The sequence below is a fragment of the Panthera leo genome, chromosome B4, assembly GCF_018350215.1.
Source record: "Panthera leo isolate Ple1 chromosome B4, P.leo_Ple1_pat1.1, whole genome shotgun sequence".
Classification (NCBI taxonomy): Eukaryota; Metazoa; Chordata; class Mammalia; order Carnivora; family Felidae; genus Panthera; species Panthera leo.
Window position 1 is genome coordinate 51,337,677 of NC_056685.1, and position 12,800 is coordinate 51,350,476.

The 12,800-nt window shown below is 34.6% G+C and overlaps 1 protein-coding gene across 8 annotated transcripts in view; it reads left to right on the forward strand.

Moving 5' to 3' along the window:
- The window catches only part of PIK3C2G (phosphatidylinositol-4-phosphate 3-kinase catalytic subunit type 2 gamma), a 347,337-nt gene that overhangs the window by 273,387 nt on the left and 61,150 nt on the right, over window positions 1-12,800 (forward strand). For 6 of the 8 annotated variants that reach the window (XM_042945913.1, XM_042945912.1, XM_042945916.1 and 3 more), the window contains 3 exons: window positions 7,486-7,675; window positions 8,167-8,288; window positions 11,877-11,985. In XM_042945913.1, the coding sequence (XP_042801847.1) occupies window positions 7,486-7,675; window positions 8,167-8,288; window positions 11,877-11,985 (421 nt within the window). Of the gene's footprint in view, window positions 1-7,485; window positions 7,676-8,166; window positions 8,289-11,876; window positions 11,986-12,800 lie in introns of those variants that run through there. The other 2 variants (XM_042945919.1, XM_042945920.1) reach the window with 2 other exon arrangements.

The window sequence follows — 12,800 nt, forward strand, 5'->3', positions numbered from 1 at the left end:
TATTGTTAGAATTAATATCAGTTTAAACTCTACTCATATATTATCAAATATTAGTTAAAAATAGGAAAAAATAGCATTTACCATTTGCCATACAAAAATATGTTCAATTAATGAATAAATCCAACAAAAGATATGCAAAACTTCCACAGGAAGAAAACAATGCAAAACTCATTCAAAGAGATGTAAAACAAGACCTAACTACATGGAAAAATCTATCCTGTTTACCACTTGCATGTATCCATAATGTAAGATGTTAATTCTCCTCCAATTTGATTTATAGTTTTAATGCAATACCACTCAAATCCGTACACATCTATTTTGTGTATGGGTGAGTTTGATAAGCTGATTCTAAAGTATATTTGGCAAATTGTGGTGCCTGGGTGGTTCAATCGGTTAAGTGTCCAACTTTGGCTTAGGTCATGATCTCGCAGTTCGTGGGTTTGAGCGCCATGTCGGGCTCTTTGCTGATAGCTGGGAGCCTGAAGTCTGCTTCTGTCTCCCTCTCTCTCTGCCTCTCCCCTGCCCACACTCTGTCTCTCTCTCAGTCTCTCAAAAATTAACTAATATTAAAAATAAATAAATAATAAATAAATAAATAAATAAATAAATAAATTTGGCAAATTAAAGGGCCTAAAATAGTAAAAAAAAATGCCTAAAGAAGAAGAGGGTAAAAGAACTTATGGATTTCAAGGCTTATTATAAATTCCAGCTTTTAAGGAAGTGTGTAGGACTGACACAGAAATAGACAAATAACAAGTGCAACACAATGAAGAAGCAGGCCTGGGCTTATATGGAGCCTTAGTATTGGACAAAATTAAATCAGTGAGGAAAGAATAGTCTCTGCAATTTAAAAAAAAAATTGGTTAAATTCTACATCTATACTTTCAGATAGTATGTGGTCATTTGAAAAAATAGATTTTGGGGGCGCCTGGGTGGCTCAGTCTGTTGAGCATCCAACTTCAGCTCAGGCCATGATCTCACAGCCTGTGAGTCGAGCCCCACATCAGGCTCTGTGCTGACAGCTCAGAGCCTGGAGCCTGCTTCAGATTCTGTCTCTATCTCTATCTCTCTCTGCCCCTCCCTTGCTCTCTCTTTCTCTCTCTCTCAAATATAAATAAGCATTAAATAATTATTTTAAAATAGAATATTTTTTTCTCTGTTCGGAATTAGAAAGATTGTTCATTCAATAGATATTTGGGGGCCACGTACTATACCAATCATTATAAAATTTTTCTTCCAAAATATATTACTTAGTTAAATTAGCAAATTACAACATGACATGGAATTATGATTTTGATTCCTGTCTTTTTACTTCTATCTCACACATCATCATCCTTACAAAATAGTGCTCTTTTTGTCTAATTCTGTTCTTCCCCTCCGCTCTCTGTCAACCATACTGCTGTTCTTTGCCAGCTGCTAAACACCAGTCACCCATCTTCCTCTGAGTTTCTAGACTAGCTGTTGTTTCTGCTACAAAAAAGTCTTTCATCAGAAGTCCCCATGGCCTACACTCTTGCCAAATTAAGATCTGTGTCAAATAGTTCAACTTTTCGCTGACCATCCTATTTAAAATTGCAAACTGTTACCCACCTCATATTCCATCTCTACAATTTCTATTTTAGTGTTTTTATAGCATATATTACTCTCCTGACTCTTTTATTTTTAAATGTTTATTTCCTTATTGTCTGAATTTCACATTATGTAAACTCTATAAAGGAAGACATTTCTATTATTCTTTGCTATATATCCCAACGCTAAAATAGCAGCTGGCATGTGGTAGGAATAAATATAGTAGATATGTATGTGTGTGTGTCTTTTTGCACAAAAATATAGAGAAAGTACAAAAGGATAATATCAAATTGTTTCTACTAGTTATTTCTGGGGAGGAGAGTGGTAATGGAGGAGGGATGAAGGGATCCTTTCATGGTTTACTTCATATTTTACTGTGTTGTTTGAATTAAATAGTATAAAAAGTTAAGTTTTTTAATATCCCTGAATCTCTTCCAAATAAAACATATCAAATAAGGTAGCAAAACTCAAAAACTATGGACAGTATCTACAACAAAACTAGGCAACAAAGTATTCCTGAGAATCCTAAAATATAAGCAGGTAGGACAAGTCAGCTATAAGACCTGCATACCAGCATATCATGGGAAGAAGCTAAAGAAGCAACAGGTCATCTCATTGACCTGAGAACAGAACTCCAAAGACTCCATGGGTACTCACTGGAAAGCTGAGCAGGTCAATTTGATAACAGCAGCTAAAACTTGGAAGAATTTTTACTCACCCCAATTCACTGGGAAGGGCAAGCGTTCTGTGGCAGATCTGAAAAGGTCAAAGAACTCTTTGAGCTTTCAAAGGTAATTGGAGCTACCTTCCAGGAAAAAGTCCTACACTGAAGAGACACTACTATATGTATAATCCAAACTGAGAGGAGAAAGGTCATAGGAGAAAAAGAAAACCAAAGTCCAGAAAAAAGTGGGGTGAGGGGAGAAGCAAAAGAAACATATCTCAGAAAATATGAAACAAATATTTTTCATCACTGTATGGTACCAACAGCAAAGGGAGCTTCAGACCCTCAAAAACCTTATACTCCATCTTAAAAGTTTAGGAATACTAATTTCATATTAAAATGCTTAAACCAAATGGATCATGTTTGAATGTCATACAAAGTTATAATAAGAAAAAGAAAAAGAAGATGTAAACAAAATCCCTACAATAAAGTATGCCAGAAAGATATTCCCACCAAAGGATTAAACTGAATCCTTATATTTCAAATAGAGCTAAAAGAAATTAAGAAAATGATAAAGACATAAAGGAACAATATATATCACAATTTAAAAAACTCAGTAATGAGGTGACTGAACCCAAGAAAGAATTAAAAATAAAACACAACTTTTTAGATTGCTTTTCTTTTTTTTAAGTTTTTATTTAAATTCCCACTAGTTAACAATGTAATATTAGTTTCAGGTGTAAAATATAGTGGATCATGGATCAACACTTCCATACACCACCCAGTGCTCATCTTAACAAGTGCACTAACTTAATCTCTATCAACTTTTTAACAGATTACCCCACCCACCTCCTTTCTAGTCACCATTAGATTGTTCTCTACAGTTAAGAGTCTGTTTCTTGGCTTGCCTCTCTATTTTTACCCTTTACTCATTTGTTTTGTTTCTTGAATTCCACATGTGAGTGAAATCATATGGTATTTGTCTTTCTCTGACTGACTTACTTTACTTAGCATAACACTCTCTAGATCCATCTACATTCCTGTAATTAACAAAATTTTATTCTTTTTATAGCTGAGTAATATTCCACTGTGTGTGTGTGTGTGTGTGTGTGTGTGTGTGTGTGTGTGTGTATCCCACATCTTCTTTATCCATTCATTAGTCAGTGGACACATGATCTGTTTCCATAATTTGGCTATTGTAGATAATGCTGCTATAAACATAGAGGTGCGTATATCCCTTTGAATTAGTGTTTTTGTATTCTTTGGGTAAATAATGCAATTCCTGGATCACAGGGTACTTCTATTTTTAACTTTTTGAGGAAACTCCATACTGTTTTCCATAGGGACTGCACCAGTTTGCATTCCCACCAACAGAGCAAGAGGGTTCCCCTTTCTCCACATCCTCACCAACACTTGTTATTTCTTGTGATGCTGATTTTAGCCATTCCAACGAGTGTGAGTTAATATCTCATTTAGTTTTGATTTGCATTTCCCTGATGATGAGTGATGATGAACATGTTTTCACATGGCTATTGGCCATCTGTATGCCTTCCTTGGAAAAATGTCATTCATGTCTTCTGTTCATTTTGTGTGTCTATGAGAGAGAGAAAGAGAGAGAGGGCACATACATGTGAGTGAGGAGGGGAGTGGCAGAGAGAGAAAGAGAATCTGTTTTTATCTTTTTTATTTTTTTAAGAGAGAGCATGAACAGGGGAGGTGCAAAGGAAGAGGGAGAGAGAGAATCCCAAGCAGACTCCATGCCCAATGCAGAGCTCCACACAAGGCTCAATACCTATCATGACATCATGACTGTGAGATCATGACCTCACAGTCATGATCTGAGCCGAAATCAAGAGTCAGAGGCTTAACTAACTGAGCCACCAGGCGCCCCTCTTCTGTTCATTTATTAATTGGATTATTCATATTTTGGGTGTTGAGTTTGATAAGTTCATTATAGATTTTGGATACTAACCCTTTATCAGATATGTCAATTACAAATATCTTCTCCCATTCCATAGGTTGCCTTTTAGTTTTATTGATTGTTTCCTTCACTGTGCAGAAGCTTTCTATTTTGATTTACTCCCAATAGTTTATTTTTGCTTTTGTTTCCCTTGCCTTAGAAGACATATCTACAAAGAAGTTGCTACAGCTGATGTCAAAGAAATTTTCCCCTGTTTTCTTCCAGGATTTTGATGGTTTCAGGTCTCACATTTAGGTCTTTGATCCATTTTGAACTTATTTTTGTGTATGCTATAAGAAAGCAGGCCAGCTTAATTCTTTTGCATTTTGCTGCCCAGTTTTCCCAACACCATTTGTTGAAGTGACTGTCCTTTTTCCCGTTGGATATTCTTTCATGCTTTGTTGAAGATTAATTGACAATACAGTTGTGAGCTCATTTCTGGGAAAAGAAAACATAGTTTTAAAAGCAAACCAGAAAGAATGCAGATTAAACACAACACAACAGATGCCTCTAGAAAAAACAGATGAAAAAAGGAGGACTTTTAAAATTAAAAAATTAAGAAAGGCAATGAAAATCCAACATATATATATATATATATATATATACATATATATATATATTAAAAGTCCCTAAAAAGTAAAACCCAAATAATATATTAAAATGGTATAAATACTAAATTATTTAGCATTTTAATAAATATCAGTATCATAAATTACATTTTCTGAGGTCAAAAGTCTTGAAATTACATATTGTAAGGATACATTGAATATTTGGAAAAATTACCCAGAGTAACCAACCTGAAACATATTTTAGAAAAACTATTGGACTTTGAAGGAAAATAAACTTCCTTGAGGCGTCTAGGCAAAAAGAAACAAATATTTATTATTTATAAGAGAAAGAAGTTCAGTATGTCATCAGAGCTCTGCGTACTAATTCTTTATTCCAGGGGAAAATGGAATAATGTTTTTCTGGCACTCAAAAAAAAAATGTGAGCCAAAGATGATGTATTAGGCCAAACTGACTTACAAATCAGGCCACAAACTGTTGTGAACATCTAAAACTCAAAAACTTTTTTCTTTGAGCACTTTCTGAGGAATTTCAGGTAGAGAATGAACTTCAGGTAGTCACAATGACAGAGATGCAGACATAATGCCTACTAGATAGTTTAAGATTTAATGGTAGTTAGAAGAGAAACTGTGTGGTATGTATGCTACACATAGGTAGAATAGCTCTATAAGAAAATGGAAGTGGTATATGAAGTACATATGAAGAGCAGAGTATACATACTGCTTGCCTTATAGTATTAACTAGGATAACAGAAATGCATGGCCAACTAATCTTCCACAAAGCAGGAAAGAAAATGCAATAGAAAAAAACAGTCTCTTCAGCAAATGGTGCTGGGAGAACTGGACAGCAACATGCAGAAGAATGAAGCTGGACCACTTTCTTACACCATACACAAAAATAAACTTAAATGGGTGAAAGACCTACATATAAGACCAGAAGCCATCAAAATCCTAGAGGAGAAAATAGGTAACAACCTCTCTGACCTCAGCCACAGCAAATTCTTACTAGACATGTCTGCAGAGGCAAGGGAAACAAAAGCAAAAATGAACTATTGGGACTTCATCAAGATAAAAACTTCTGCACAGTGAAGGAAACAGTCAGGAAAACTAAAAGGCAACTGATGGAATGGGAGAAGATATTTGCAAATGATATATCCGATAAAAGGTTAGTATCCAAAATCTATAAAGAACTTATCAAACTCAACACCCAAAAACAAATAATCCAGTTATGAACAGAAAATTTGAATACACATTTTTCCAAAGAAGACATACAGATGGCTAACAGACACATGAAAAGATGCTCAGCATCACTCATCATCAGGGAAACACAAATCAAAATATAAGGAAATACAAATCACTGCTGGTGGGAATGCCAACTGATGCAGCCACTCTGGAGAACAGAATGGAGGTTCCTCAAAAAATTAAAAATAGAACTACCCTATGACCCAGCAATTGCAATAAATACAATTGGATAAATTGCATTTTTCTAAAGGATACAAAAGTGCTGATTCCAATGGCACGTGCACCCCAATGTTTATAGTAGCATTATCAACAATAGCCAAATTATGAAAAGAGTCCAAATGTCCATCAACTGATGAATGGATAAAGATTAGATGTGGTGTATATATATACAATGGAATACTACTTACTTTGTGATCAAAAAGAATGAAATCTTGCCATTTGCAACAATGTGGATGGACCTGGAATGTTTTATGCTAAGTGAAATAAGTCAGAGAAAGACAAATATCATACGATTTCACTCACATGTGGAACTTAAAAAAGACAACAGATGAACATAGGAGAAGGGAAGGAAAAATAAAATACAGAGAGGGAGGCAATACAGAGAACAAACTGAGGGTTGCTGGGGGGATGTTGGGTGGGGGGAAGGGCTAAATGGACGATGGGCACTGAGAAGGGCACTTGGCAGGATGAGCACTGGGTGTTATAAGTGATGAATCACTAAATTCTACTCCTGAAACCATTATTAAAAAAAAAAAAACTAGGATAAAAAGGACAACACTGCAAATTAGATACTGGAGAGGAGGGTACAGAGGGAATAAAAATGTTATATGCAGATATTTATTGTATCATTCGAACACAATTGCAAACCTCAAATACAAAAAAAAAAAGACTTGAAAAACAGTGACACATCAAAAACAACCCACCAGAAAAAAAAACCAGAGTGAAAAATATTTCATATAATGTATATTAAATATAGTATATAAACTGCAACTTTTTTTTAATACAGTTGAAAGAAGAACACAAATATATATATAAATAAAATAAACAATAAAAGTTAAACTATAATTTTTTGAATGTTTAAATATGGGGGAGAGAAAGAATAGCATAGAGAGTACAGAGATAAATGCTCAGCTTCTTGGAATATACATTGTTTTGTAGTTTTAACTTCTGAATTATTTAAATATTTTAAATAATTATAAACTAAAATTAAGTTTTAAATAAATCATTCCTAAAATTAGAAAACAAACCTAAAATAAGTCAAAATTGCAATTACAGTTTTGTGTTTGCTAACAACACATGTTCGCTAACAACATAAGCTGTGACTTGGGGTTTTTAAAAATAACATTTAATAGTTGGGCTCCAAATAAACAGACATGGCTCTTGACTATCCTCCACGTCTAACAAACACAAGAAAACAAATCTTAAGTGAAATGAGTCAACTCAGGGAAATGTTACCCACTATCTTTTCTTTTTCATTTCTCTAGGAAAATAAAGGAAAGTCTGGAGTGCTTCCCTGTTAAGTTAAATAACTTGATCCATACACTTGCACAAATGACAGCCACAAGTCCTGCCAAATCTGCTTCACAGACTCCTTCCCAGGAATCCTGTATGCTGAGTGCAACCAGGTCAATTCAAAGAGCGACAATTTTAAGGTTCAGTAAGAAAACCAGTAATGTAAGTCTCAAGTCTGTCATTTGACTTAAATATCTGTTGACCTCATCTCAGACTTCCCTTCACTATGCTACACATCCTTCCTTATATCATGATATTTTTTTTACTATGCAAATGAAAAAGCAGTTACGGTTTGAGCAGAAGTGCCATTAAGGAGGATGTTCTAAGGAGAAATCATAACAACCAGAGCTATTAGTAGAGAACCATCAAAGAGAACAGTTCCTGCCTGTAGTAGACCATAAATCAAGAGCTAATTAAAGTGTCTGCATGAAAAGAAGAGCAGAAATTAGGCAGTCTGTTCCCAGCACATAAGATTACGATATCTTTATATACTGTGTTTATAGGTAATTCTGCCTTTACAAATTGCATCCTTTTGTTCGTGCGATGACATTTTGTGGAAAAGTTCTTGCTTTGTTTAGTTTACATGAAACCATATTTTAAAATGTATCACAGGTTGATAATGCCACCTTTTGATTTTTGTCTATTTTCTGCAGCTGTATCTAATCCAGGTGATACATGGTAACAATGAAATGAGCCTGACAGAAAAATCATTTGACCAGTTTTCAAAACTTCACAGCCAACTTCAGAAGCAGTTTGCATCATTGACTCTCCCAGAGTAAGGCACTTCCTCCCCTGTGTTTTGTCTGCAGTTCTTGTCCTTGAACATAAGGAAAAATTATGGTTATGGGATTTTCTATTTGTGAACAACACAGCATTCTGACTCCAATGCCATTGAACCTATCCCAGCAGAGTCTGTATGACTCCCAGAGTAAAGAATCTTTTGTCTCATAAAACAGAACAAGGTTTGCAATTTCTCTGTTTGCCTTTAGCCATTGATTTTGTAGACAGAAAAATTCAGGAGTGATTTCATTTTTCATCAGTTACCAGGAAAATTGTTTTATTTGCCTGTTTTTAAATTTAATCTTTTTGGGTTTTTCTATAAAAATAAAATTGACATTGAAAATGCAGAACTAAGTTGGATATATCTACTCTTTCAACAAATAATTGCAGTTAAAAGCCCTGATACATTTATTTTCCATACCAGAAAAAGATTCATTAATATCATTTAGCATAGAAGTAAAATTTACTAATACCAACTCACTTTTGTTGTTAACGATTAACTTTGACTTGGATCGTCTAAATCTAATTTGTCATTATGTTTCTTTTCAAACAATCTTGAAAACCATTGCTTTTGTTCATGTTATCATTTTTTAAATATTTAAGTATAAACAAATTAAGAATGTAACTGCAAACAACTTCTGTTCAAATAAACCTTCTAAAATTCATCACTTAGAACTTGCCAAATTTAGGTCATAGATTTCAGTGTATACGAAAGGTGTATCTTGACTTTAAAAAGGAACTTGCCAGAAATTATATTGGCACTTAGGTAAATCAAACGTTATTTTATCTACACTTAGGAATTTTTGTTAAGGAAATGGTCCCTTAATAATGTGAATGTCCATATCTGACCTGACATACTTTGTACATGTGGATGAAATACTAGGCTTTTTACTAGGCTTTCAGGATTTAGTCACCTTCCAAAATACAAATCTAAGCAAAGTTATCAATGAATGGAGAGATATGGTGAAATATTGAAGAGTGAATAGTTCACTACTTGCAGATGCTACAGAAATTTTGAAATACAGATGCTTTAAATATCAGGAAGTCAACAAATTAGAGTAAGAGTATGTTCAAGAGACTGAGAGGAAAGGAGTGTCATTGTGGAAACTTAAAAGCAACACCAGCTTTAAGAATTACTGAAAACCATCTGATAAAATAACAGAAAAAGAGGTGCTGGCAAAAAAAAAAAATTCAAAGTTTGACTGCAAATATTGAATTCAACATCAGGGACTGTCATTGTACTCTACCAATTAATGATTTAAAATGTTATTGTTCAATGGCTGCCCTTTTTTGGTTTCAAGAACTTCTCTGTTCTACACTTTTATCTGTCCACTACACTTAACATAACTTGTAAAACCTTAAAAATGTTAATAATCTCTCTCCATATGTCTCTTCTTGATTTTTCAGCTTTAGTTCTAAGATTATGCCTTGTTCAACTGCCTTACAATGGTATTTAAAAAGATTTTAAGACCGTTCAAGCAGTGTGTATGTGTGTGTGTGGGAGGGGGGGAGGGGGGTTGGAGGTGGGGAGCATATAGTTCGTGTATGCCCTTGACAATATTTGTATGCAGATAGTTCCAAAGGAACCAAGGCTTCCAGTGATACATATAAATGAAGGATGAAATCAAGATTTCCTCGGACTCCCAAATTTACTAAGAGAAGCCCTACAAGAATTATGTTAACCTGATCTGGAGAGTATGATCAGAAAGTTAGAGTCATGAAGAATAAAATTCACATTATTCATAGTATATGACAGGGGTCTTCAAAGCAGGCTCTTTGTATCTCCCAAGAATACACAGGCATTGGAATCTTCCATACAATTAAAGGTCTTTAAATTAACCTGCTTAAAAATTAAACGGTTGATTTCCTTTCCCTCTTCTACTTTCAACATTGTTCTTCTCCCAACCATCTAGAACTTATTTTGGTACATTGTCCCAGAGAGTAAAAAATCTCTGAGAATCAAATAAAAGGCAAGTCAAGACATTGGTGTTGGTACTGGGGGAAAAAAGGAATTATTCTAATACCCAGATATCAAATCTGTTTGTCAGTCAGATGTTTCCTACTCTTTGGCATGAACAAAATGGCGGGGGACATGATGGTGCTGTCACATAAAAGATAAAAACTCATTTTCACAAAATGATTGCTATATTATATTTGACATGTAACTGAAAAGCATTTCAGACAATTGAATGACATTACTATGGCTAAACTCTTACATTCTCTCATACTTAATTATATACAAGATTTTTTAGTACCTACCTCTGAAAAAAACATCAACAAGGGAACAGAATTGATAGTGAACTCCAAATTACTCTAACAATAAGGAAAATTCATCTACAGATATACAAAATAATTTTTTTAATGTTTATTTTTGAGAGAGACAGAGACAGAATGAGAGTGGGTTAGACGCAGAGAGAGAGGGAGACACAGAATCCAAAGCAGGCTCCAGGCTCTCAGCTGTCAGCACAGAGCCCGACGCGGGGCTCAAACTCAAGAGCTATGAGATCATGACCTGAGCCAAAGTCGGACGCTCAACTGACAGAGCCACCCAGGAGCCCCCAAATTAATATTTAAAACCTGCCCAATCCATCTGTTAATCAAATGTGTTTCTATGTTTTGAACTAATTGTATATGGTACAAATTATTGTGATAATTAAATCCGGGTGAAAATTTTTAATACTTTAAGCCTTAGAATTGCAGGAAACCTTTTGAAAAATAAAATGTCAATTATTTAAATACACAAACGTAATTCTGGACTTCCTTAACATTTACAACAGGAAACAGTGAATGGGTTGGCCCGTAGTTGTCACCTACTTCTGTGTCTGCTGCCAGCCCTTCTCTATCCCTCATACCCTTACCCCAGGGAAATACCTGTACCAAAGAAGCAGAAGTATGAAGGAGGAAGCAGCAAGACTGAAGTCAGAGAAAGCTGCTAGGTAGTTCCTAAGAAAATGTACTTAGCCAGAAAAATATGTCACCAAATGCTATCCATTAACAGTTCATTCCACTCAGTAATTGGTCTTAATCACATCTAACCCATCAAGAGGAATCTTCAGAGAGTGCAGAGGAAATTCTGCAAGTCAGACTCTTGAGGAAAATGATACAGTGTTCCAAAAGACTAAGACCAGATGGAAACATATGTCACTTGGTAAAATGTTTAATTTAGTTAATGCGGAAATATCTCTAATGAACCCAGAAGAAGCAATACAATCTGACCTTTGTGAAAAATAATGAATCATTAACTTCAGAAAGTATTTATTAAGCCTCCACATGTATTTAAAAGACAAAATGTGTGGTCTTCCATGAATACAGCAAGAAGGAACATATATATTAGTTTAATAGGTTAAATTAAATTAAATTAGCATTAATATTAATGAAAGTTAAAATAGCACAAGTGACCACAATCATGTTAATGAAACTCTCAGGATTAATCATGTGTTCTATGTGTTTTTTTTTTTTAATGTTTTCACTGGCCCCTCCATCTGATGTAGCTATAACTTCACTAACAACCCTAAGATGCAGAGACCAGTTTTCAAACTAATAAAGATACACTTCTTTTTTAATTTATTTATGTTTTAAACAGGTTTCCTCATTGGTGGCACGTACCTTTTACAAACTCAGACCACAAACGATTCAGAGATCTAAATCATTACATGGAACAGATATTAAATGGATCATATGAAGTTGCAAATGTATGTTACAACTTACTTTTATATTTTTATATAAATATCAACTATTTTATGTATTATTACTAGAAATATTTTTAAATACTTTATGATAACCTTCTTTTCCTCCTATATCCACTCGACAAGTGAGTGTGTGACTAATATGTATAAAATTCCTGAACAGAAATTGGAACAGCAGTAAGGTATATAGCACCTTTATATACTTGAAGTACTTGAAGTAATATGTGATTAGTGGACTATCAGTGCTGGTAAGTGCCCTAGTGTTTTAGAGGATTAAGAGTTATTTCTGATTCTGATGGTAAGAAGGTCTCAAGGAGGAGAGAGCAGCTGAGCTAGGTCTTTAATACCGGGTAAGATTTTAAAAAGAGTTGGTGTAAGGAAGTGTTTCAAGTAAAACCAAACAATATAGAAAAGGTCATAAATTGGGGAAAAAGGGGGGGTGGGATATCATTAGATTCTATTGCTCCTGTCACAAATTACCACAAATTTGGGAGTTTAAAACAACAGAAATCTATTATCTTTCAGTTTAGAAGGTCAGAATTCTGAAAATGGGTCTTGAGGGACTAAACTCAAGGTGTTGGTGGACTGGTTCTTTCTGGAGATAGTAGGAAAAAATTCATTTCCTTGCCTTTTCAATTTCTAGAAATTTCCTGCATCTCTTGACTTGTGCCCTTTCAAGCAACTGCACATTCTGACCACTGATTCTGTCCTCACATCTCCTTCTCTGACTCTTGCTCTGAGTCTCCTTGTGTTTACACTGGGCCTACCTGGATAATCCAGGACATTCTCACCATTTTCAAGATTCTTAATTTAATTATATC